Source organism: Cebidichthys violaceus, unplaced genomic scaffold (genome assembly GCF_023349555.1).
Source record: "Cebidichthys violaceus isolate CVI_PGR_0920_01 unplaced genomic scaffold, fCebVio1.0.p SCAF_24, whole genome shotgun sequence".
Classification (NCBI taxonomy): Eukaryota; Metazoa; Chordata; class Actinopteri; order Perciformes; family Stichaeidae; genus Cebidichthys; species Cebidichthys violaceus.
Genome location: NW_027176417.1, coordinates 6699931 through 6727521, shown reverse-complemented (window position 1 = coordinate 6727521; position 27591 = coordinate 6699931). Strand labels below are relative to the sequence as shown.

The following is a 27591-nucleotide window of genomic DNA, read 5'->3' as shown; positions in this document are numbered from 1 at the left end:
ACTACAGAGACTCAGACCGTTAGCCTGAATATGTCACATATATAAATATATATATATATATATATATACATAAAGACACTGTCCCTTCTACTAGTGATTAGTAAACTACTGACCATGTTAAAGGCTTCGCCCTCTATGGAAGCAGCTGATGAAGAATCATGCACACTGTGTCTGTTATGAGCGAATGTGTTAAAACGACTTCTAACTTTAGTACTGACACGTAACGAGCTTAGCAATCAATAGGGGTGAGGGAGGGAGAGAGGGAGAGGGGGAGAGAGAGTGTTTGAACATGCCAGTCCTGTGATAACTGTGAATACCTAATCACATCGGTTCAAGTGTAATTTACATGCTGTACATTCACATATATTCAGAGCAGGTGATAATAAAAAGTAACAACATTTAAATTTAATTTTTTGACTTTGAAAATAGCAGCGGACCAAAAAGATCTGAACTCGAGGTCAACTTACCGTTATGTATTTCCATCTCCATGGCATCATCTTCATCGGTGCAGCATATTTTATATTTATTTGTATCTTTGACACCATTTTGACCCAAAAAATGAGAGAATCAACACAAATATGAACAATAAATAATTCTTTATTCACACAAGCTCCAAATCCAAACAATGACATGAAGATAATGAGGTATGCGGTAGAATGCAGGTGTGATTCATGTGTGTGGTGATGCTAGAGGTGGAGTTTTACTCGGTTGTCTTCCCCAACTTGTTTTCGGGAGCCACAAAGCGTCGGGCGTCTCTCCGTGAAGAGAAGAAAACACACGATGTGTTTGTCTTTGTCTTCTCAGAGTCTCAGTCGAATAAGTGGTCATTTGTTGAAGCCTCTGCACAGTTTCCAGCTAACAAGAACAACATAAAAAATCAATACTTTTTTGTTGTAGGCATTTGTTTCTGCAGCAATCTGCTATGCAGCAATCTTGTTCTCTCTGCTAGCTTCCTTGTTCAGCCGAGAGAGATCAGAAAGGACTTTTTTTTCCCCCCACTCTCTCTCTCTCTCTCTCGCTCGTGGCGAATGTAAACTAAATTCATTTTGCATGTTTGAAGGAGTTCTCTCGGATCACACGCTGGAGCCTTCGCCTCTCGGGTCTCTAATTGTCCGTCAATCTCTGGAGTTGTTGTGGCGTCGAGGCTCTCGCGGTGGCTACCGCGCGGCCAAACCCCGTCGAGAGATGTTCAGTTTGATGTCGCAGAGCTGGAAGAGCCACAAACAAGCGCGGAGAGGAGATGTGATCTAGGCTGTTAGGGCTCCTCTTGTCGCGCGTTCAGATCCTCTGAACTCCAACAACAAGCGTTATTTTAATTAAAAAGAGGCAAAAGTTGCTTTCAGGGCTGAACGCTGAGGGTTCAACACTCGAGAGGCCGGGCTGCAGTCACTTGACAGCTGTTTTGAATTGTAGAAGTGAATTTTCAAAATGTCCCTCCTCTTTTTCTAGACCCACTTTCTGGTCAGGCCAGCTTTGTTTGATTGTGCTTACACCAACTCCCTCAGCTGAGCGGTGACTGTTAGAAACAGCATTTGTTTTTCTCCAAACACTCTATTAATAAAACATCATTTTATAAAGTTCCCTAGTCCCTTAACCTCAACAGGAGAAAATACAGATGTTATTTTAGCCCGTAGTAATTGATCTGTGCTGTGGGCAAATCTGAGTCATCATGATGAGGCGTTTCACCCCGAAATGAAAAACTCCCCTCTTACTTCATGTCTGAGAGATGTGGTGTGCTACATGCAACGCACGATGCAACTGCTGAAGAAAAGCCTCGCCGCCCAACACAAGGTGAGCGCTGTGTGACGACCCGGTGATCTGAGGCTCCTGGACCGCTGCGCGCCACCTTCAATCATCCACCGTTTTCCTACATTTCCCCTGCAGAGATTAGTCTTCCCATGCTGGACCAAATTCCGTGGAAGTTGATTTTATTATCCCGATAAGAATCAAACTGTGGAGGAAAAGCTGAATCATTGTTTTGCTTGGAAAAGAGTCAGAGTTGTTTGTGCCAACAATTAAAAAGCTGGCACATATGATCGGCTTTCGGCAGTTTTAAGCCAAAGACTTCAGCGTTAGTGTCGCGTTACTTGTAGCCACATCAGTCTGTGTTGCTTTGACCTCCTCTCTGTTCTGTGTAATGTTGGCAGGAGCTTACACCTTATCTACAATTACAGTTCAGAAAAATATGTCTGGATATAAACAGAATCTCAATCTTTTTTACATTTGTTTTATTATAACCCTCTTTTTTTTTCTTCTTTTTTTTTTGCTCCGTAATGCGTCGTCGTCAACACTGACGAGGACCTGCAGCAGGAAACGCTCTGCAGGCATCCAGCTCACCACATCTGGGAGACACAGGTAGATTCAGCAACATCTGGGCTTCATGTCAGGAGGGGAAAGGTTTTACAAAGAGTTAGAAAAAGATGTCATTTATCATGTCATTATATCATGAATCTACAATCTGTATTTAAGTAATCAACAAGTCATTCAAGATGAACATTCTTCATGCTGCTGGGTGTTTTATTATTCATTTTTGACTGTGCATGGATTCATCACTGGACGCAGCGCGATGTCATGTGACTCTCGCGGATCTAAATTAGGCCAATGATCACGAGCGCCTGTTGAACGCACGACGTGCACACAGAACCGCGTTTGAGTCCCGAGGCGTTGTTCTGCCGCGGCGTCTCTCCCTCGTCTTATTTCAACTGTAGAGAAACCGGAGGCGATGAAAACCAGCATTTATTCTGGTGGAGGACGAGAGCGGGACGAGTCGGCAGGACGACCGCATCACCGGGCCGATGCTCTCTTTATTAAATATCACGGAGGAGACGGTCAGCGACGTTGACTGCCGACCTGGTTTGAGTGGGGATCTTATTTCACTGTGCAATGAAACCTGCTGCTACTCCAGGTTCTACTTTCCAGTTGAGCGTTCTCGTGTCTCGTGGTGATCTGAGGTCTGTTTATGTGTACATAAATATGGAAGAATGGGCATTATTTTACCCCCGCAAAAAGCTTTGATTCGAGCCTCCGCTGCAGGGACCTCTGACGTTCATTGTTGTGAGATGCGTCTTTGTCTGCTCCTGTTGCATGAACTCTGACTGCTGAGACACTCAGTCATGTAACAGCAGCTGACACAGAATCTATCAGCGAGCGTTTTCTGTAACGTGACTGCTCCATATGTACAGACGGAAGTCGTGATTACACTGACGGATTCTCTAAATACTACAGAACATTCCTACAAGCCCACTGCACCGCTGTGTTTGTGTTTTCACTGTCGGAAAAGTAGAAGTGGGCCTCTCTTCTCTCCCACACACACACACACACACACACACACACACACACACACACACTGAGGCAGAGAGGGAGAGAAAATTAGGATTATAATCTTGGTAATCAGCAGTCATGCCTCAGGCAGACAGCTGCAGAACTGCAGAGCTCCAATTTAGGTGTTGGACATTAAAAACCATTAAACCCAAGTGAATTTCCACTTATTGATTTTTCTGGGGCAACATTTCAACTTCAGAAAATAAGCCAGGGCGGATAATGTGCTGCGAAAAGCTTCAGATTTTTATTTAGAGAAAAAAAATACAAACACAGAGGAGAGATCAACATTGATCAATACAGTTAAAATACCCACAATTCATTAGAAATTATTTAAAAAATCTGCCTGTTTTAGTTGACGATTAATCTCATAAATAACAATTTTCCCAAAACATTGTTTTTTAAATTTGTATCATAGTTAATTTAAACACACTGTGCATCAACATTTTGCACTTTTAATCTGGAAGTAACAATCATAAAAACCATGAAGAATTATGAATCATGCACACGTTGTTTTTGGTGCCCCTCCCCTCATTTAAATCAATTTATTCATTAAGCACAAGGTCCCCCTATAGGTCACACACCGACTGTAATCCGTTTTCACGGTGAATATGCGGCCCCACGTCGGGAGCCTGTGTGCGTAAAAAAGAAGGGAAAAAAGGAGAGGTGCCACTCCAGACTCGCTCGGATGAATGGGACACAGAGCTGCAGCTACGGTTTAAGAGTGTGTGTGTGAGTGTGTGTGTGAGAGAGAGAGAGAGAGTGTGTGTGAGAGAGAGAGAGAGAGAGAGTGTGTGTGTGTGTGTGTGTGTGTGTGTGTGTGTGTGTGTGTGTGAGAGAGAGAGAGAGTGCCGGACTGCTTCGTTTACATGCAAGCACCGTGGCAGTAAATTACGCATGACAATAATTCACCCAGGACTGGATCCACTTTCCACCCGAGAAAAACGGGAAGCAAAGCAGCTTCACCCCGCGTGTGCCCTCCTCCTCCTCCTCCTCCTCCTCCTCCTCCTCCTCTTTGTTGTTCAATAAGAGGAAGATAGAAGAAGACTACACGTCATGATGGGAATGATTGAAATACTGAAGGGAAGAAAGTAAACTTACCAAAAAAACTCCATTTCCCGTTGGAGTCCTTGGCTGACTCCTCCGGTCCGTGCAGACAAGAAGAGGAACTAAAGTTGAAGAAGATATTTATATAATGATAGTCAAAATTGAAATTACTACTAGTATTAATTGTTTGATCATAATAATAACATAAGTGGTATTCCACAAAAAAAGCAGAGTAAAAAAAATGATTCTATTGAAAATTCCTCCCAGAAGCTACGACTGTCTGTGATTTCTTTTTGCTGCATCTGATTGTATTTTTTTTATTTTATTTTTGGGATGGGGGGGGGGGGGGGGGGGGTAAGTATGAGGGGTGGGGGGGGCACCAACCAGTTCAGCCCCTTGATTGATGATTTAATTAGCCATACAGTGGCGAACTGCAGGAGGACAGGACACAAAATAATGCTTTATTTACATAACCAATCACGGAGCTGCAAAGGTGGAGCTCTCTCTCTCTCTCTCTCTCTCTCTCTCTCTCTCTCTCTCTCTCTGCCCCCCCCCCCCTCCAGACATGGCTGAGATGGTTGACTTCTTTAATAAATGCGAGATTCATCCTGTTAAAAATGACTGTAATAATCCTGGAATACTCCTATGATAGTCCTGTAATATTCCTGCAGGGACTCGCAGTGTGTCTGCGGCTCTCTGTAGTAACTTTACCATCACTTTATTGTACTTTATGGTCTTTTTTCTGCTCCTTTAGTATCATCAGAATATTCCTACAGAGGCTGCAGTCATCTCTGCCACTGCTGGGTGTTACTGTGTGCCGTCCGAGCTGTATGATATCCCACTTATTCTGGATTCACTTTGGTTCATGTTCGTTAGGGGGTGCAATTTGAAAATAACTTGAGCTAATAAGCAGAAAAATATAATTTTTTTTTCCTCCATATGTGGAGTTTACATGCATTCATATGATACAGACACAGGCTTTGATGCACCTGCAGCACGCGGTGATGCTGCAGGTTCATCACAGGTAATAAAACCACTAATGTGTGATGCTACCCTGCAAAAACAGTCGTTTGTTTTTTTTACCTTTTGAAATCTTAGTTTTTAACAAAAAGACAAATTGTGCTCGTTTCCAAAGGTTTTTCACTTTCCTCCAATAATTAAATAATAAAGTGCAATCATTAAAACAAAAGGAGCTCGTGACATGAAGTAAATCATTCTCAAGACAACAACGCGTTCATGTGAAATGGAAACAAGTGGAGACGTCCACACTTTGCACATTTTAAAGCAAGAAACGACGTTTGACACTGAGTGACAACGTCCAGACGGATATTTCTTGCAGCGTAGATAAAAGCCGAACATCCCCAAACCTTTTGCAGTCGCAGCCAATTACAATAATGAAGAATATGTGGAATTGCCTCCCCAGCCCAGCCCCTGCATCCTGCCGTATCAACCCTGCCATTTCTGCAAATTAAACGGAGTGGAAATAGAAATATATAAAAAACATCCTTACATGATTGCGGCCGGCGTGGACGCGCTCCAAGTTTCTCCCCCTGCTACACTAACACACACACACACACACACGTACACACTCGCATTCACACGAAGAAAGGGAAAAAAACACACACACTGTCGCCTGGTCTTTGCTCCGCGTCGAAGCCCGACATAGTTGGTTTCACTCAAAAAGAGAAGAGATGGAGGAAGAGAGAGGAGAGTGAGGGAAAGAAAAAGAGGAGGAAGAGGGGGGAGAGAGGGAGGGGGAAAAAAAACAACTTCACGTTCAACCCAGAAGATGCTCACGTTTGGCTCTCCTCAATTATCCCCTCCCGTGAAGATAGGTGGCGTGCGTTTCAGGGGGCTTCTCCTCTGTGTTACACGGCAAAGAAAAGGAGGTGGAAAGAAAAAAATGTCATTAGAAGAGGCGTAACACGTCAGTCCCTACCCAGGTTTGTTTCCTGGAGTGGGTGTAAGACATCAGTTGTAAACCTGCCCTTGCAGGAATAGCGGTCCCTCCCTCCTCCCAACTATTTCTAAGGCTTTATTTCTAAGGCTTTATTATCACCGGTGGAAAAGGATCCGCTCACCGACGCGCTCCAGTATCATCCCTCCTCGCAACTCTTATCCACAAGACACCTCTTTACACTCCCTAAAAACAGGTATGTGCTTCCTCACTTTTTTTTTTATTTATTGCGTGTTTTCGGAGACATTTTGGACAATAAACTTCTTTGCGCCCGCCGTCAGAGTTGGAGCTGAACTTCGCCTTACCTGCACAGGTGGAAATAGGTGCGTTTGTTTCGAGCGTTTTTTCCTTTTTTTTTACCTCCGTGATGTAGAGGCGTCCCGTAGGTTCCTGGGAGCCGGGGAAAGTGTGCTTTTTGCGGGGCGTTTGGCGCTGCACACCACCGCTATCCTTGGAAGCAAAAACGCGATTACATCCCGTTTTTTCTCTTAGTCTCCTCAGCTTGTAATTTATTTGTGTATTTCTTAATCATCCAGCTAAACGTCCAAGTACCCACAACAAACGAAAGCTCTTGTCAATATTCACTTATCCTAATAACGGTATTTGCGCTGATAAACTAGCTGGTGAACCGAACATCCAACACAGGCGATTTGAATCTTATCGCTTTTGTTTATGCGCCATTTGTGCCTTAAAGATTCCCCTTAAAGTCCGGAGTCATTTGGCACATTTTAACAATTATTTCCCATCTGTTATTTATTAACTATTGACAGGAGACGTTGGAATCCGTTTATTAAAGGGAGAAGTGTGATTTTCTCAGGCGAAACCAAGTGTTTATTGAAGTTCTATGACTTTCAATCAGACCACACAGTGAAGCCTCATTCCAAGCTGCAGCTCATGTCGCCTTTTTCCCGTCTATAACGTGTGAGCTCTGGATATGACCCTAAAATATGACAGAAATGTGATTTATTAACCGGATTCAGCTTCTGTCCCCAACCCGGACTCGAGGCGCCAAACGTGAACAAATCCTGTCAGTTTTAATAGAACGAATTAAAATATTTATTTTCTTCCAAGTGAAGAAAAATACAAACCGGTTGGTGAAACTTTTCTGAAAGAAATAACAATGGATGGTTTTGCTTCAGTCCTCATCGGCGGAATGAATTGTGTTTTTCTAATAAGAGAAATTACAATTCCCTTCCTCCTCCTGCTGTTTGCTCTGCTGTTAATGCCACTAAGCTGAGAGCCGATCAGTTGAAAATCTAAATTAGAAGGACACGGATGCCCTCTCCGCTCCTTCTCATACTTTCACCCACGGCTCTCTTTTCTTTTTTTATAATCTGTCCCTCCATCCAACTTGCATTTGCTGTTTCTTGTCGCGCGTCCGGCGCAAGTGGACCTCCACGCTAATACCCACATTGTTGGTGTTGCTGTGTGTGTGTGCGCGTGTGTGTGTGTGTTTCCCGTCAGATATCAAGCTGAAATCAAGGAATCGAGTCCATGCGAGCTGCCATCTGATCCCACACACACTTATCAATGAAGCAAGAGATCATGGCGGATGGCCCCAGGTGTAAGAGGCGAAAACAAGCCAACCCGAGACGGAAAAACGGTAAGAAAATCACGGGGGATACAAACCAAGCAGTCGGGGGGGATATCTTTGGATGTACGCCTGGTTTGGAGGTTTCCACTGCGGTTCGGGGGTGTGTGAGGGTCCGCGGCTGGTGCGCATTTCTGCCTTCCCCCTTTACGCAGGGATAAAGGGACCGCTATCCCGGGGAGAAACTGTGCGTAAATGCGTCCGTGTTGCAGCCCCACTCGGGTCTTTGGAATCTAAAAAAAATAGCGGGTTTAAAATGTGTGTTTTCAGCCGATTATTTTGTGACGGTTGCGATGAGGTTAGTTGGAAACTTGTGGATGTTTGAAAGTTGGAGCGTAGCGGTGCCGGCTGGTTTCTCGCCGGGACACAATCCGCCATGGGGGACTGTGTAACGGTCACTCAGACCGTCGCTGGCTGGAGCAGACTAGCGCTGCTCGGTGTAAAAGTCCCACCTCGTGACTGGAGTTTTGACACGCTTTAATCCGCCGTGATGTTTTTCTCTTTATATGGGCCTTTACATCACCTCACATTTGAAGTGTTCTAGCTTATTGTCGCTGGTGTCCGGGACCAGCAGAGTGGTGAAATAATTCATGTTGGTTGTTGCTTTAGTTTTTAAAGCTGCATGTGTTTTCTTTTGTCACTCGTGTATTGTAGTGGAGGCATCATATATAAATTGGATTACATGTCAGATAAATGCTGGACATTAATTGGGTCTGGACTGGAGCGCTGGAGGTGGACAATTGTAGGTTTTCTTTCTCCATTTGACTGCACAGTTTCCCACAAGAGGCAAATCTGCAGTGACATTCCCTGGCCCCGTTATTCCTGATTATTCCATATAGGCTGCAAACACACTGGCGAGCTGAGGCAGTGTGTGTGAAACACCGAGGCTGTGATTCAGCTGCTCAGACGAGCCTTTCATTCGCTTTCTCCACAACAGTTTTTTAATCTCTGCCCCCACAGGTTATTTATCTAGATCAGATTTCATTTATTGATTTCATACAATCGATAGCAGACAAGCATTTTGTTCCACACTAAATAGCACAAGAGCATAACACAGGAGCTGGATATTTCCAATATAAAGATGTATTTACATTTTGCAGAATTCATACTGAAAAGAAAAATAGAATAAAAACACACATTTAGAGATATGACAGCCTGTTTAGCTGTGGCCACCTGTTTTGTTAGGGGGGAGGGGGGGTTGAAGGGGGGGGGGGGGGGGGTGAGAGGGAGAAAAACTGGCTTTAGTACCAAATGCAACATTTGATAAAATAATATTAGCAAAGCAAATATAATTTTCACACCCTTAAACCTGACGAGAGACGGCGAGCTTTGGCAGAGAATATATATTTTTCTTTCATCCAAGAGAATGTACATTTACAGAAATATATTTAATATAATTCTAGATTAAAATTGTAAAATGTGAGTCCCCTTTTTTTTCTCTTTTTTCTTCCATAACAACTAGCTCTGTCTGATGATCCCCCCCCCCCCCCTCTCCTCCCCTCCTCACCCCCAATCCTCCCCCCTGGGAATGCAGAGGCTTATTGAGGCTTGGCCACTCTCCCCTCTCTGTCTCTCTGCCTGTCTCTCTGTCCTCTTCCTGCCTGGCTCTGTGGAGCGATGGCAGGGCAGGGCGAAAGCGTGTGACGGCCGGCGGGACAGACTCTGATTCCTCCAGCAGTAACTAACAAAAACGTCCTCCGATGCACCAAAAAAATGCAGCGCACACAGACTGGCTTTTCTAAATGTTTAAGCAGATGGAGGGCGGATGCACCCAGACTCCCTCATCGGTCCCTTAACTGACAAATCAGATGAATATACACAAATGTGAAATCTCTACAATTAACGCTAATTTCTGTGAATAGCCTTTGGAGGTGGCGGTGTGTACGCGAGCATGTTTGGATGGAAATTATAATTTGCGTGCCACCTGTAATTATTTTTGTTTCAAAAATGACTAAATGTTTAACGTAGTCTTTTTGTTTTAATTAAGTAATTATGGCTGCGTGTTGTTGTATTTTGATCGGATATATTTTTTCATTCAACGCATCCTCACAGATAGAATAACTGGAATTGTTCGGATTATTTTTCTCCTTTTTTTTTTTTTTTTTTTAAATGGAAGGAGCATTTTCAGCATTTGTGCCAATTAGTATTAATGAGGCATTTGCTCACTAAGTTGTCTAACCAATGACATTCTCATCCAGATGACTGTTGGCCTTCAGGGTTGGAGGTGCTACAGTAGCTTTACTCACTCACTGCCCAGCCTGTCATGTGGTATTTAACCACAGTTCATGACTTATCCCCTCCTCATCCAAACCTCCTGCACGCCGCTGTGAAGCCTCTGCCTCACAGCTCCTGGACTCTGAAATGCCAGCGATATTTAAAAGCAACAAAACCTGAGAAATTACATTTTTTACCATCCTGTCCCCCACTGTTATACCGCTACGAAAGCCCTTCTCCTCTCCTGGTGTGAAACTTGATCTCGGCAGCGTGAAGTGTTTGAGAGTTTGGCCCTCACCAGGTGTTGCTTGTCACATCCAGCTGTGAGCGCCCAACAGAAAAGCACTCGCACACCTGTCCTTATTCTCTCATAATTTAATCAAGGCAGGCATCACAAAACGCGCCTTTTAAAATAAATAAATAAATAAATGTCTTGCTTTGTCATCGTGTTGTTTTGTGATTTGGATGTTACGCAGACGCTCTGCATCAAACTGTGGCATCTTTTGTCCGAGGAGGAAAGATAGGAGAGGAAATACAGATGTTGTTTTCATTCGACGTTGGATTCGGCGTCACCCAGTTTTCGAACCGCTTGTCTCCGTACCCTCCGATGACGGTTGTCAGGACATACCCTCGGAAATGCACCGATTACATAATCTGCAGCAGCAAAAGTAGAAGCAGAAAGACGAGGCCAGTCTCCCCCTCTCTCTCTCTCTCTCTCTCTCTCTCTCTCCCTCTCTCTCTCTATCCCTGTCTCGCTCTGCGTCGCTCTCTGGCTGCTGGAGTTTGATATAATAGTCTGAATGTGGTTATTAAGGCTATCGCAGATTCACGCTTAAGGTGGAGGAAAAATGGGGGAAAGTGTGTGTGTGTGGTGTGTGTGTGTGTGTGTGTGTGTGTGTGTGTGTGTGTGTGTGTGTGTGTGTGTGGGAGGGGGGGTAGCCTTGCTTTCAGTCTCAGACAATGCCAGATTTCTGCCAGTCTAAACAATTCTCCATCTCTATTATTCGTGTGCCTTTTTAAAGTTGTATTCGCAGTAGAGAATAGGGAGAAAGGAGGGGGGGGGGTAAGACAAGGTGCTCCCTTTCTTCCTCTTCTTTTCCCCCCTCCTCTCTCCTGCCATGTCCCATCTACCTCCCTCCCTCCCTTTTCTCCCTCCTCAAGGTAGGGGCAGCTTTTTGCCATCGTCACTGAGTAAAGGAAGGAAGGGTGGGGGGGGGGTAAGAAGAAAAAAAAAAGAGGGGAGGAGGAGGGCAGGTTTCGCAGGGCGCTCGCGGACAATTGATTGTCAGTGGTAATGTGTTTCATTTACATGTTTATACCGTCAATAGTGGCGGGGGGTTGTCCACCGCGCCATTCACTGCTGCCATTCCCATACGGGTTGGCAATTGTGTGGAGCAGCCGAGGCAGACACCTTGCACTCCTGATGGCTGTTTTCTCTGCAGGAAGAAGCTGGGGAAAGTGTTCCGCGGTGCATTCATGTTGAGGGAAATAAGGGATTATTTTGTTTAAGCAAGTGAAATAATTACTGTGAGATATTACAGGGGTTGGGGGTGGGATGTCGTGGTGCACAGACCGGCAGATAGCCGGGGATGAGTATTTTTTTATAACGTCGGCCTCGTGGTTGAATCAAAATAGACACATTCCAATTACCTCATGTAAAACGGCGAGCAGGTTCCCTCAATGCCGGCTAATAAGGAGGCATATTTGTCCTGTCACAGCTACACGCTGCTCGTTGGCGTGCTGCGTGAGGCCTTATTATTTTGCGGAGCGTACGGTAGCTTTTTGCGTCACTCGATTTTCTTTTATTTATTTATTTATTTTTCCCCTCCCTCCCCCTCGCCTGCAGTCGTCACGAGCTAAATATATCCATCTGCTCAAAGTGTGTGAGTCAAGTGTATATAGCCAAGCGCGTGAAATGAATGGACTTCCCTCGCGAGATCGTTGTGATTTCGAGCACAGCGTTTGGAATATAGGAGCAAACGGATGTTCCCTTTGGGTGACGCTGTCACTTCTGAAAGGAAAGGGCCCGCAGTATTTACACTTATTGTATTCACGTGATTTTATTTTATTTTATTGTGTGTGTGTGTGTGTGTGTGTGTGTCACACAGAGGCAGAGTAGCAGTGTGATATCTTCGGCTTTCGAGCTGATATGTTATTCAACAAATCCTCTAATATGTGCTTTCCACAAGGAATTAAATCAGGAATGTAGCTCAGCAACAGCAGCTCCACACACACACACACACACACACACACACACAACAGCAACACACATGCACAGTGTTTTTTTTTTCACGCTTTGATAAGGCAGATAAAAGCAAATAGCATGGCTTGTGGCTGTACACCCCCCCCCAACACACACACACACACACACCAAAAAAAAAACTAATGATCATCTCAACTCCATCCTGGACACTGGACAGAAAACTTTCATCCATTCCTCCTCCTCTTTCCAAAAAATAGCCAAAAAACATTTTTGACACATTTTCTCCTTTTTACATTTTTTTTTTTTTCTTTTTTATTATTCCTTCTTTTTTTTCTCGCTCTTCCTTCCTCGACCGCCCTGCTTGTGTGAAGATATTTTTTCGCCTGGCGGCCAGAGAACACACACTTGCAGAGGCACCGCGAGCCCGGACCCCTGACACCGCGGGTCTTTGGAATGCCTTAGGTACGATTTCACTTTCGCTCACATCAATGCTGACCTGAATGCCTTTCATATCTGATCCGCCGTGTCTCTCCTGGTAAACATCCCCCGGGGGGAGAACAAAGAAAGGAGCTCCTCTTCTTCTTCTTCTTCTCCCTCTTAATCACAATTCAGCCCCTTTCGCCGCCAGCAGCAGGGCTACACATTTGCATTCAGCATCAGAAAAGGGCCTGAGATGAAAAGGGGGGCGAAAAAAAAAAAAAGAAAAAAAAGGAGAGCAAGAGAGGAGAGGAAGAAAAAAAAAAAATAAGAAGAAGAGGAAGGGAGAAAAATAGAGAGAGAGAGGCAGAAAAGGGTGGGTGGGTGTTGGAGAGAAATAACTAGGGTGTTTGTGGTTGTTTGTTGGTCGTCCCCTGGTTACAAGCCTTTTATAGCCTCCCTACTCTAGCAGGGACCCGGGCCCCCACTGACAGACAGATAGTGTTACGAGATGGCATGCCCACACTATTCGTGGCCACTCGCACTTAAGAAGAAGAAGAAGAAGAAGAAGAAGAAGGAGGAGAAAAAATCCTGGCTGCGACCGATTGGATTGTGCTTAAAGAAGGCGATAGGAGTCGGGAGCAGGTGTCTTCACGATGCGCTTTTTGGCAGCAAGGTGCTTCCAGAAAGTTCTTTGAAGCTTTGAATGTTTTAAAAAAAAAAAAAAAAAAAAAAAAAAAGCACACTTTTGCGGCGCTCTTTTAGATCGTTGTTTTTTTTTTTGGGAAGAGAAAGTGTTTTTTCGTGGTTGAAATGAGCCTTTCCTGAATTCTTTAATACACCAAGAATACATCACACGTCCCCTTATGTAAACACGCACAATGCAGTTTGTCTGTTGCTTTATTGAACTGATTAGCGAGATATCTTTATCATTCGGTTCCCAGGCTGGATGTATGCAAATCCTAAGCAAAGATGGGGAGATGGAAGGGAGGGGGGGGGGGGGGTACCTCAGCTCTTTAAATGGCATCATGTGATATGGATTCCAGTTTTCTTTATTCCCCTTCTCTTTCATTTCCTCACCCAGAACTTTTTTTTTTTTTTTTCCTTTTTGGTTAAGAAGAAGGATTATCGGTACACCTTCCCTCCCTCCTCCTCCTGGCCAAGCTGCGCAGGATTTAGGCAGATTTACTTCAGCAAACACCTTTGGACACTGGGGGGAAAGAAGGAGTCTGTTTGCAAAAGGGGTCTTTTGTTCCGAGAGGTTCTGGATAATGCCTTACCAGGCAGCCATGATATTAACCCGTGCTTTGGAGGAATCGGGTGGTGTTGGGGGGGTGGGGGGGGGTGTTAACTCTTTGTATGACAACTCTTTGCTGCTTGTCCATCCCTCCCTACTCTTCCCTTTGGAACAAAAGCTGCATGGCTTCGCTTGGTGTTCACTGTTGTTTTGGTAACTCAAACGTTCCTGTTATTTTTCTGACGGGACATATTGCTTTGGAAATAAACGCTGCAGAAGTTACAGTGTGTTTTTGGGGCTGATGCACGCTCTCTCACACACACACACACACACACACACACACACACACACACACACAGAGCAACTGCCACTGCCAAGAACGATGAAAGCGAGAGCGGTGGCAGGGATCCGTTGCCTGACTAACACCGAGGCATGAATCAGCCAATAGCGAGCCAACTCTGCCCTGTGACTTCCCTTTATGTTTCAACGGCAGTAATGATGCATCGCCCAAAACAATGTGGTGACACAGGCAGCAACGTGGCATTCCCTGCATGCGTTTGACCTTAATCCTTTGCATTTTGTTCTGCATCGTCAAAAAAAAAAAAAAAAGGAGGCGGTTTTACACGTAACCAGTGCTTGAGCCACCGTTAGTGTCTGCATGGCGGCTGAACTGCAGCTGAACTTCGTCCCCAGAAGGAATTGCCTCGGAAAAATCCGGTTTTCTCTCGTCTTCTAGCCACTCCAAACCACGGCGAGTGCTCCGCTGCATCTGCTTGAGACGTTGAAGCTGTGGGTTAATTTATGCTCGGTCAAGGATGAGTGCAGTTCGGGTCTGTCGCCGCGTCGTACGAGCGCGTTGAAAATAAGCCGAGAGCTGTCCGCTCGGACGCGGCGTGAAAGAAGCCGAGATGGAGAGTGATGGAGCAAAGGTGACAGACTTAAAGGTGTTTCTGGGGGCGGCGTTCTGCCTGTCAAGCTCTGACCCACCTCCCTCCATCCCTTCTTTTTCTCAGGAGTTGACAGGTCGTATCGACTCCCCCCCTTTACGGTTCTGCGACACGCTAGTCTAAGTAAAGTTGCAGAGCAGTCAGATGTCTTTCTCCTGCTTCCCTGACTTTATTTCATGCCTCCTTGCTTGTTTTCTCTCTTTTTTTTCCTGTCGGAGTCTCATCCCGTTGTTTTCTCTGTTTTCTCCTTTCACTCCCTGTGATTTTGACAAAAAGCAAACACAGGAATTGAAACTTCAGTGGTCCGGCAAATGATTGCATGCATTTGGACTTTTCATTTTACGTGTGTACACTCTTTACCCTAAGCCGGCATGTTTTATGCATTGCGGAGGAGCAGAATGCATTTTGAAATATCATGCCTCATTTGAGTCTTTCTCAAGTGAAAATGCAAAGTCTTTATTTGGCCCATCCGTTCCGTCTCGTCCTGCTGTTTGCACTTATTCAGTTGTTGCGCCGCATCTCGCCTGTGATTTTCGGCATTTTCCACGCGCGCGACTTTTCCTATTTGCGAGGGAGTCTGGGCGCGACAGACGACAGGTTGCTGAGCAGGTGTAAACTAGCATTCAGATTTCATAATCAAATGGCAGGGGAGCAAAAAAACAACTTTAAAAACACCTTCTCTTCCCTAACAATGGGACATGTGTGTGCGTGTGCATCCAGACGAGCCGTTCCACCACATTACATGTAGTTTTAAGATTTGGGTTTCGTTTGGGTTGGACGTTCATGCGTTTGGAGGAATTTGTGTGAACTGTCCTCCCGTTTGTCTGTATAAATCCTGTGTTATTTTTCATTTTTCTGCAGTTCAGAGCATTTAGCAATATCGATCAGAACAGGGAGAGATCCGTCAAGTCAGATCTGCTGTTAAAGTGCTTTTAACTGGATCGTGTCTTAATAGAGCAACAGAGCAACAGACTCAGATCAAATCAAAAGAGCAAACGCACCACAGCTGGTTCCAGCTTGTGTGTGAACGCGTTGCTGCTCCGTGTGTGTGACTTATCACCGCTGTCAGCCGTACAGCAGGGCACAGCTTCGTGACGTTTCGGAGGACGAATAGAACAAAAAATAAAAAAAGTAATCACCTCAATCGCCCATTAAAATGATTTTCTTCTTCCCGTTTTCATCTTCTTCTTTTTTTTTGCGGCAGCTGCTTTCGGAGACGACACCTTTTGTGCAAACAAGTGTTGAAGGCAGCCTCCGGTTTTCTGCTCTGATGTCGGCACCGCCGATCTGCGAACGCCGCTTGCTGCCACATGTGTGCACACACACATTTATAGGAAACACACACTCTTTGATGTAGGTTTGATTGTCGGGGGGGGGGGGGGGGGGGGGGGCTCTTCTGGCAAGGTCGCGGCCACGTGGAACAATCAATAACAGATCACCAGATAAAGGCTTGGTGACATCTGGAAATCTAGGCCCTTTCCACACACGACTCAGCCCATTTGGCAGCACGCCGTCCTACCTTTAATTCAGGATAATAGAACATGCTATTTGATCAGGGCTCGCCTTCTCACTGTACTCCATTATTCACAAGGCGTCCCGCTTCTCTGCCACCTAAGTGCACCCCTCTCGTTACCTTTTTCTGTTTTTTAACGAGGACTTGTCTGCTTTCGTTTGTGCTCCGGTTTCCCCCCCTCGTCTGGCGTGGAAGTAAATTCAGATGTGTTATCTCAATTTAATTGCAGCCGATTGCCAAGCGAGATTAAGACGAAATTAGGTCATTTTGCGGTTGCACAAATTTCACTCACTTCCACGCTTTCATCTCGGGGTTGATCAAGCACCTTCTTAACCGGAGGTTGCAGCGGGAAAAGAGGAAATGGTCAGAAATGACGCCGTGGCCTCGTTGTTATTCAGACATACATTTAACCTTTGGCAAGAGTGAGTCAAGGAGAAGTGAAACACGGAGGGAGGGAGCGCATCTTCCCCTTTAAATGTCATCTGTGGTGTAGTCAGTGGACATGTGTAGCAAAGTCGACCCTGTTAAAAACTCTGAGAGGTGAATTCACGTGTTAATGGATTGTGACTGGAGAGGGAGCCCCCGCTCCTGAACGCCTCGTGTCCCGTCGCTGTCAAACGCGAATGTCAAACAAACACCTCCTCAGGTAGCGGGGGGATAATCACACCGACAGGCCTGTCCTCAGCCTTTCTGACACGCAGGACAAGCGCAGGCCGAGGCGGCGGCGGCGGAGAGGAGCTTTCTGTGGCTTCAGGCTGCAGTTTGGGTCTGGATTCAGGGTCAAGCAGGAGATCAAAGATACACGGGGGGGGGGGGGGGGCATGTGTTTAATACGTGGGAGTGAATTAATCACTGCGAGGACTGGAGGTTGGAGTTTGACAGGGCCGAGCTCTTTGCGGTTGTGGTTGTAGTTTTGGTTTTGTGACGAAGCAAGAATCCAGGATTTGGTTTTGGTTTGGACCAGGCTCCGTTTTGGGGGGGGGCAGATGCTATGTGATCATTATCATCATCTAGTTTCTAAAGTCGTAATGAGGTGACAACACTGAGGTTTGTGTGGTTGTGGCTGTAGCTTGCTATTGACGCCTCGTTTTCAGAAGAGTGATGTGACCCGAGTCATGGCTGAATTCTGGTTATGGCTCCTAATCAAGCTGCTCTGCTGGAGCGAAGGCCCGGCTGCAGAGGGCTGGATGGGTATTTCCTGACCTCGACGACTACGACTGGGTCATGGTTGTGGAGACACAAGCTCAGATCTGGCCGTGTGACTCAGCCGGGTTGTTGGTTCAGGTCAAGGCTTTATGACTCGTGGGCTTGAGGTTGTTTTTTCGACATCCCTGAGCTTCAAATGTTTATTCTTAGTGATCTGGTTTTGGCCTTCTCTGGTGACAAAGAATGTGTTCTGTTGAACCATCAAACCTTAAATTAGATGCCTACAATGTAAACATGAAGAACCAGAGTTTCAGTCTAAACTGAGAAAATGTAGCTTCTCATATCAGTCAAGTTCACTCTCGGACCTTTCTGCTTTGAACGTTTTTTGTTGTTGTGGCCCTCGAGTCCATTTCCCCCACCTCTACCTCCATCCATCCCAGCAGCCGGGCCAGTCAGTCATCTGAGCAGTCAGCCCACTGTAATTACTTCTCCCCCACCCAAGGGAAGCTACTTCCTTATCGTCCGGCATTCCTGAGATAAATTCCCCACCACTTTGTTATTCTTACTACTTAGGGGTATTGGAATTAGCATGTCCATCAAAGCAGACCTTGTACTCTGCCTTTTTTCTCACACACACACACCCCCCCCCCCCCACCCACCCCCCACCCCACTCTTTACGACCTTATCAGTGGTCGTACATTACACCGGGCATGGGGCGTGCCCGCGGGCCGCAGAGGTGAGTAACGGACAGAGGTATCGAGCCACGCGTCCGACATCGCAGACCGAAGGATGATCGAGTGATGCAAATGTGCGGCTCGCGGCGCTTTGCGGTAGTCTGGCCTTTTGTGAGCGCAGGTACTTCAGGGCGGCGTGGTGGAGGATTCGTCACGTCGCAGGTAGCTGTAGCGTATGTCCTCATATATATATATATATATATATATATATTGTGTTTATTTGAAACGCTGTTTTACAGAGCTCTCCGTGTTTCCAGAGTGGGTTTCACAACCTTTGAGCTCCTTAATACCTGTTAAAACATCCACATTGGCAATTTTGAACACGCACCAGCATCCCCGGGTAAATAATCAGCTCCATTCATCCCCGCACAACCCCACTTTTTTTGCAGATGTGTGGATTTGACGGAGACCAAGCCCTCGCATCCTTCCTTCCTTCCGCTCCACTCCGTATGTTTCCCAACATGGTTTATACCTCAACAGCAAGCAGACGCCGCCTTATAAACTGGCAATCACAGTATCCCTAATGTTATTACTTTTCATAATTAGTTACAGCAACACTCATTCCACGACTGGCGGAAAGGAGTATTCCTTCGTAATTAAGGTAATGAAATATTCATTTATGCTACCTTTTCAGCAGTCGCACAAATGAGCCAGCCATGCTTAATGTCCGCCCTGCCTCTGATTTTATTATGATGGCAGACTGGCACATCTGCAATTAGTACTCGCACTGACAGTTAGCGTTTTGCGCGGGGCGGTAAGCAGAGGGAGGTGAGGTGAAGCGGCGGAGGGGTGGATGCACCCTGGTGCGATTACAAGCCCCCTAGACTCCACCTTCCTCCTCCAGCACCCTCTACTCCACTAACCTTGCCCTTTTTTTTGCCTTTTTTTTATTACCTTTATCTCCTCCTCCCCCGCCGTCTCCTCCCCGACGGAGAGGTTACCTTTTCCCAACGGTGCGAAATCGACTTGACATAACTGTTCATCAGTTTCAGCCCCCCCCCTCCTCTCGCCGCGCGACTCCCCCCACCTCACCCCGAGGTAGTTTGCATCAAATCAGGCCCAGTCAAGCTTCAAGTGGAAATTGGCAGGCCAGAACCTGACGGTGGAGGAGAGACAGAGAGGGAGGGGGAGTCGCAGCAGCAGAAGGCTGAATACATCCAAGACGCTGATCGGGAGGTCAAGTTTTCAGGTTAAGTGCTAATAAGTCGCTTTTAAATCGACACTAATTGAACTGGAGAAGATGCTGTTTGCTTTTCTGTGGATTCCTTCTCCGTGTTTGTGATGTAGAAACAGAATGAGGCTGACCTTTTGGATTTGAAAAACAAATATTTTAAGAGATTTTAGAGAAAAAAAAAAAGATGAATATTAATTACCAGCCGAGGGAAAAAGCTAGGACTTCTGCAGCTTTTATTTTTGCGAGGTACTGGTCCGAGGAAGAGGCGGGGTTTACGAGCGAGCGTTTATGTACTGTTGAAAAAGGCTGACACTTGCAAACAGTCACACATGTTGGCCAGTTCTGCATGCACATGTGGACACGGACACCCACAATGTGCCTTTACACACACACTTATACATATATATATATATATATATATATATATATATATATATACACCACACACACACTCTCACACACATGCTAATTGGCAGACAGGCAGGTCACAGCAGACGCAGATGTGCCGTTTCTTTTTTCTTGCTCCTGAACCTCTCCGTGGCTCTCGGAGGGAAGCAGATAAGGACTTTGTGATGAAACTTTTAGTGAATCTCGCTGCTCCAGTTCTGTCGCCGCCACGTCACTAAGTTCAAAACGCTGCGTCCCCCCCCCTCACAGCTGCTATATATTCTGATTAAGGTTGAGTGGGAGAGGTGAGTATCGTGTTTTTATTCATTCCTTGTTCCCCTCTGACTGTCCGTAAGCCCACATTTCAACAGTTTTCGCTCCTTTAACGGCCTTGGAGGATTTTCCTTCAACCCATATCTGTCACACCTTTTGTCTCTTTTATCTTTTCCTTCCCTGCTTCCCCGTCTAACTTCTTACCTCTTGGCCCCTTACTTTTTTATTTCCTCCTGCTTCTGTCTTAATCTTTCTTTTCCTAATATTTTCCACCTCTCCCCCCGTCTTATTCCCCCACCACCCCCACCCTCCCTGCCCGTCCTGAGCTTTGCATGTGCTCTGATGGGCTGATGGCCGTTTCGACAGGGCAGCATTGAGGTAAAACGGTGTGACGGCAGAGTTTTGTTAAGCCGAGAACAAAGGCTCAGAGATGCCGGGCCAAGCCATTGTCCTGCGCCCATATTGGCCTTGCCACAGTTTTGCAGGATTTAATGCTCTGTTTACCTCCAGCCAATCGCCACTAATATTCAAAGAGGAGCCTCTTCCTTTTAGACGCACCTCAGGATGATTTAAGATAGATCCATAAAAAACTGCAGCTTTGCTCGCACAGGAGTGATTCAGAGAGAGGAGCAAAGCTTTTAAAAAACACACGGAGCTGTTTCCCTTCTGTGCTATTTGTCTATTTTCAGCAAATAAAAAAAATTCTAAATTTGTAGATTTAAAATGCCAACAAAGGAAGTAATTGTTCTGTTATAATATACATCATTATTTTCATTATGTTATGGACAACAATGTCATTTTCTGTCTTTTCGTTTTTCAACAATTCTTAAAATCACTGGATTTCAAACTGCAGAGGCTTCAGTGAATCCTCTTTCTGCCGTACGTATGTTAAAGATGACCGGAGCGGTTTTAGACTGCAAAACCCCCTCAGTGCAGTAAGTGTCTGTCACTGTGACTGGGAGAGAGATATGAAGCGTGTGTGTGTGTGTGTGTGTGTGTGTGTGTGTGTGTGTGTGTGTGTGTGTGTGTGTGTGTGTGTGTATGTGTGTGTGTGTGTGTGTATGTGTGTCTGTGTGTGTGTGTGTGTGTGTGTGTGTGTGTGTGTGTGTGTGTGTGTGTCTGGTCCGTTGGAGTTCCCCTGCATGGTGTTTGGGCAAACTGAATGCAGCGCTCAGTGGGATTAGAGAATGAGTGTTGCTGGGGGTGGCTGAGGGCGGAGGACAGAACACAGGAGGATTCTGGGAGTTTTTTCTGCCCTATAGCAGGCCCTTTGCAGTGGTCTCTATAGGTCTATAGAGGAAGTCCTCTCAGAACAACACTGACGCTTCGCTGTTTCCAAAACAACCAAACACCCTCGCTCCTGAATAATTCTTCTCGGTTTTGATCGGAGCATAAAAATCGAAACGTCACTTGAATGCGTGTGAAGTTCTGCTAAAGCGGTCTCCAAGTGAAAAGACTTCCACTTGGACTGAAAGTTGCAGCTCAAAGCCGCCGTGACTTTTCACGGTCAATCATCGTCCATTAGCGGCCGGAGACGGCGGCGGCATTTTAAGGTGTGTTTTTGTTTTTACTGCGACAGTCAGTGTGACATTAACATAAAAGCAAAGTTTCAGAGAACAAGGGGCAATAAACACAGTCTAAAGCGTCGTCGTCGAACCCAATGATATTTTCACGAGCGCATAAAGATTATGAGTCCATTCCAGTAGCACCCATCTGTGCTTTCACTCGCAACTATATGCTCAGTAGTTAAAGGGGAGGCTGAGGGAAGAGAGGGGATGACTTTCATTTGGTTAAATAGTTAGTTGAGGTCAAAAGAGATAAGAAGAGTGTAATCTCCCCCCAACAACAAGCCCTAAAACCTCAGGGTGATTGACAAGCGAGGACGTTCACGGCAAACAAAAAAGACACTTCCTGCCAAATCCTGTGGCGATTAACGGGTTAACTAAATGAAACAATTTGTCAACAGACAATCTCAGTCCATCCAAACCTTTTCTGCTGCTGGGTTTCCTGTTTTTTTGTTTTTTTTTTGCAAAACAATTACAAAATTACAGTAGATAAAAATTGAACAGCGCCAGTATTTATGCAATCAACATAACGAAGAAACAAAACAATTTAATGTGGAAAAATCATCATTCATCTGCATTATAATTGCTTCTCTTTCACATCTATGGGGATGGTTAATTAAATTGTGATTAAATGCGCCTGCACTGCCTAAGATGTCTTCCCCCTAAACAGGTGCTACAGAATTTAAAAGTAAAGAGAAAAAGCTAATTAGCATTGGAAATTGAGAAATTGCCTGCAAGAATCAGTGTTAATTTCAGTCACTGATGAGGTAATTTATAAAGGGGGAGCGCCGAGGAGTCTGTGCAACACGAGAGATTGCAACACCGACTCCCCCGTCTCTACCCCCCCCCCCCCCCCCCCCCCCTGTTCTCCCAGCATGCAGGTGAAGCTGTTTGGAAAATATTGAGGCTATTTGGTATTCCGTCTTCGTTAGCGTCGCATTCGGAGTTCATCTGTGCCCCCACAACAGCTAGGATCAACACCCAAGACTAAATAATGACATATATGAGCCTCACACACACACACACACACACACACACACACACACACACACACACACACACACACACCTCCCCTCATGGAGATGAAAACAGTCAGGAAACGCACTTGTAAGCGCCGAGACGAGGAATAAGGAAATGCATGCGAGTCATGAGGAAGCGGAGGTTTATCCAGGTTTAGAAGCAAACACGCGACCGCGCCGCTGTCCGATGCATCTTCTGCTGTCGTTGGCGAAAAGCCACACATCTGTGAAAATAAAATACAGAACTTCCTCGTTGACATCCTTGTAGATTTGGTCGCGGCAGCTTTCGGGGTCAAGCAGCTCGCTCGGCACACAAACTGTTGCAAACGTTTCGCTGCAAGTTCGGGAAAACACGGCGTCAAAATTGCGACGGTGTGTTTTTTTTCCTATTGGACTCCGTTCGGAGCGGAACCCTGCTCTCAGGATGTTGGCCGCCGTCCTCTGTCCCGCTCAGAGTTTCCAGAAGCTTCACAGATACTGCTGATCTCGTGCTCTCATGTACGCTGCCCCTAGTAATTACCTGTCATTGTCCATCATTATAGCTGGCCTCGGAGAGACGTCAGGCCTGGAACAAGACACGGCCAAACTGTTCCATCATGTTCTGAACTTGGCCGCAAACGGGTCGCCACTCTCCCCCCCGATCTATCTGATCCGCCCTGTTTATCCGTCCATCTACGTTTGCGTGAGTTGTCGTGCTCCTGTCGGCGGTTCTCCTCGGCTCGCGAAGAAGGTCTCGTGGTCTGCAGGGACGCAAAGCGGCCTCGAGAGTCAGTCTGTTAGCTCGATTCGTCACCGGCGTTGATTTTTGGAGAACCTTTAGTGGAGATGACACACGAGACCAGCGGTTTTCACAGAAATTGGGCGTTCTTGAGCCGCCGGGTGGTGGGGGGTGGACAGGTGGGAGAACGGGGTGAGCTAGCAGGCCGTAGGTCATTAGGCCTCCAGCGCGGTGGAGCTGCACAAAAAAAACCCCGGAAAGCCAATTTGCTGAGACATACTCTGTCGACCTTTCATCATAACCAAGCCTTTTTCTTTTAGATTAAGTCCAGTGAGCAGAACTCAGCCGCCTGTCAGCCCCTTAAGTCCCCCCCCCCCCCCCCCCCACCCCCCTTCACTTTTAACAATCACCTCTCTCACTCAGCCTCAAAGCTCCCCAAACTTTCTACCGCTGCCTTGTGACAAATCACGTACTTTGCACTCGTCCTACCTCCTGCTCTCCACATCCAGGCTGCTCGTTGAGACGCTGCCTCCGTTGGAGTTCGTCTGGATGTTTTTCATGTTCGAAGTCTCTCGGTGGTTGAAAATCAGTCCGCAACTCAAATGACATTACCAACTCGTCGAAACTAGTGGAGATCCCAACGTGCCCAAAGATACCAAATGTGTCAGGGTTCATTTTCTACACACATTACGTCTGAACATCATAGAGCTTTTTGTTCAAACGAGACGATACAGAATATATTTTTTCCAACGTGCAAAGCTGCTTATTAAGGTTGAATTCTCAAATAATAAAAGGAATGTGTCCCAACAACAAACAGGAATAAGAACATAAAGGAATTCGTCTAAACTCTTTCACGCACAGCAGAGCTCCTTCATGATTATTCTATTTCATGATTCCTCCTTCTCCTTCTCCTCCCTCCTCGCCTCCTCCTCTCCCGTCTGAGTCACTCCGCTGAACAGGTCAGGCAGTAAGTGACAAGGTATTTCGTCGTTTTGTGAACCTTTGCCAAACTGATTGTTCGGTGCAAGTGTAGTGTAACTGAGCCGCTTGTAGCTCGCCGGAGTGTGGAAAATAAGATCGAGGACTGATTTTCCTCCTCCTCCTCCTCCTCCCCCCTCTGCGTCTCTCTCTCTCTCTCTCTTTCTCTCGGTTTTACAACAATGTGAGATAGTAAAATAGATATCCAGTGGCTCGCCGAGAGCTCCGCCGCTGCTGTCGCTCTTCATACATTTCCGTTCCACCTGACAGCCCACTGTATCGCTCCAACATTTACACTTGCACCGGGATGACCCGTGACCACTTGTATGCTATTACTGCCCGGGCGCTAGCCAGACTGACTCCTCTGCTTCTGCCGGGTTGTGGATGTGAGCCGTCCCTGTGATGGCAGCACAGAGGAAGCCTTAAGTCGTCGGCGCGTTTCTGCACCAGCGACACCGAGACCGATTCACTTCTGTCTCTGGTTATTCCTGAAAACCGACTGGTGATCCATGGCCGTGTGATGAACTCCACTAAAACAATGAGCGCATGCTGAGGAAATCCTGTAAGGAAAAAATATGTCTGACTGTTTCCAATAAAAATCGACTCGTATTTTTTAGAATGTATTTTTTTGTTAATTCCTTTGCGTTGTTAAAACGACTGGAAATTGCTTAAACAAAGTTGATTTCTACTGGAAACTCATTTTATTTAAGCCCAAACTTTGCCCTCCGGTGTTCTCCGATATGTGACCTTTGGATGTGAACCCCCAACCGCAAGGAGAGTTGGCGTCTACTCCGAGCCACGGCACAGTATTTATCTTGTAGCAGACGGAGCAGCCCTCTCGTGTAGCACTGCAGCGTCTGCATTGTTTATTACTTAAGGCATAGTTGGGAGATGAGGGAGCATCTATCAAAGACAATCATCCTGCGCTGGAGCTGGTAACTGTCTCTCCTTGTGATTTAAGAGGTGGAGAGCATCCTGGATTTAAAATGTATGTTTCCGTGGCTTATAACGGGGATGTGATGTTTGTGGTGATGTAGTGGTGCTGGAATTGCAATTTATTGGGGTAAAAGGGATTTCTACAACTTCACAAACAAACCAGAGACAAACAGAGGAAAGGCCTCCCGAAAACCCTCCGGGAGAGACTCGTACGACGACACCGGGGGGGAGAGAACAATCGCTAGTATTAGGAGGAGAGGAGGAGGGGAGACACACACACACACACACACACACACACACACACACACACACACAAAAACCTCGAGTTTGTTTATGTGCACATAATGCGAGTCTGTGCGCCCGGTGAAGCGCCGCAAATGGGAGAAGTATGCGTGGGTTTCTCAGGTAACAGGATTACGTGGGCACATAATTGATCCATTTGGGGGAAAAATGACAGGGCTCTAAAGAGGCCTCGGCTTTGGAAATGGAGTTTATGAAACAGGCATTCGTAAATTCAAAGGAATCAATATGTCAATTTTATTACATCTCCGGGCCAGATGGGCATTAAAGGCACAGCTCATCCCTCTGCCTCTCAACCTCTCTCTCTCTCTCTCTCTCTCTCTCTCTCTCTCTCTTCTGTCATCTCCTTCTCAGGGTCTCTCTGTCACCATCTCTCTCTCGCTCTCTCTCTCTCTCTCTCTCTCTCTCTTCTGCATCTCTCTCTCACTATTGTCTTTGGCTTCACCCTCTCTTCGTCGTTCTTGTTTAGTGGGCAGACACAGTGATGTGATCGCAGCTCATTAATGCTACCTATGAACAGTAATTCCTAAGCTGGAGACAGTTTTCAGACCGCTCACTTTTTGGGGATTGAAAAGTCCAAAGACCGCTCTTGTCTTTTATTTCTAAGCTTGAGTCTCTTCTTCTCTCGCTATCTACAAATGTGTTTGACAAACACCTCTCACCGTCGTCTTGTCCTCTTTTTTTTTTTTTTCCTCTCGTTATCTTTCTGTCTCTTCCTCCCTAATTCCTTGTCTCTCCTCCTCCCTCCCTCCCTCCCTCCCTCCCTCCCTGTCTTTTACTATGATGTGTACATCCTCAAGGTCTCTCTGTGTTTGTGAGGCAAAGGTCCTCAGTGGCCATTTTGTCGGTGAGGTTTTGCTCATCGTGTGTTTGCATCCTTACATTTGTCTCTGTATTTGTGTGTGTGTGTGTAGAAGAGGAAGCTGTGTGGGTGTGTGTGTGTGTGTGTGTGTGTGTGTGTGTGTCTCCGAGGTATCAAATATCCCTGTCCAGGCAAATGCATCAGCTGAAATATGTTTGTCAATGCAGCTGTTGACTCAACACTATTATTCTTAAGAAGAAGCCGTTTAGAAGGAGCGGCGAGCACAATAAACTGTTTCAAAGCTCTGCCAATAGACGAGCTCTTAAAAGGCAGAAACAGAGAGAGAGAGAGAGAGAGAGAGAGAGAGAGAGAGAGAGAGAGGGAGAGAGAGTGGGTGGGTGGGGGGGCAGATTAAGCATTCTGCATTCCCTCGCTAAAATATTCACGTTTCATTCAAATACAACGGCATCCCAGGCAAGATTTAATTACCATCCAGCGCTATAATGCAAATGAATAATGCAGCAAAGACTGATGCAAACGGATAGAAATATAAGACTCCAGCGCTCGATCCATCCAGGGGAATGAGAGAGGGAAAAGTGGGGGGAAAGGAAGGGGGAAAGGTTAAAAAAATACTTTTTGATGCTCACTACTTAGTTGGGTTTGTGATGGAGGGAAAGAGATGGACAGGAAGGAGGAGGGAAGGAGAGGAGGAGGAGGAAGTGAAGGAGGCAGTGAGGGAGGCAGCAGCACAATTACGAGGCCCAGCTTCCGCAGCGTTTGCCAGGATTTTCCTTCTCCCATTCCAGTAGTTCATTTTTGGAGTAAGTAAATAATAAGAAGTTGGTGATGCTTGCATTTTTAATTCCACCCCCTCCCCTCGCTGCACTTTTTTTTTTTTTTTTTTTGTGTTCAGTTCACTGACTGACATCTGCTATCAATGCTAAGCAGGTGTTCCCGTGCAAACAGACGTGCCCCTGTTTGTGTTTCGCCATCCCCGCCACCGTGCACCCAAATGAGCAACGTGATTAAGAATCCTGTAAATTTTTGAAAGGAAACGGATGGCTGCCCGGCTAGAACGTAATTACACCGCCGCCGACATCCGCAGCTCACCGCTG

The 27591-nt window shown here is 46.1% G+C and overlaps 1 protein-coding gene and 1 long non-coding RNA gene across 3 annotated transcripts in view; one reads left to right on the top strand and one right to left on the bottom strand.

Moving 5' to 3' along the window:
* Nucleotides 1–581: 581 nt before the first annotated feature.
* LOC137878827 (uncharacterized) lies at nt 582–5965 on the bottom strand. The gene is made up of 3 exons (XR_011103657.1): nt 5876–5965; nt 4420–4487; nt 582–2376 (listed from the first exon to the last, which is right to left on the bottom strand). It is a non-coding gene; the product is annotated as an uncharacterized lncRNA (long non-coding RNA).
* A 306-nt stretch (nt 5966–6271) lies between these two features.
* zeb2b (zinc finger E-box binding homeobox 2b) overlaps nt 6272–27591 on the top strand; it is a 79046-nt gene continuing 57726 nt past the window's right edge. For both annotated transcript variants that reach the window (XM_068719247.1, XM_068719246.1), the window contains exons 1-2: nt 6272–6518; nt 7787–7925. In XM_068719247.1, coding sequence (XP_068575348.1) covers nt 7853–7925 — 73 coding nt within the window. In that variant the 5' untranslated portion in view covers nt 6272–6518; nt 7787–7852. The remainder of the gene's footprint in view (nt 6519–7786; nt 7926–27591) is intronic.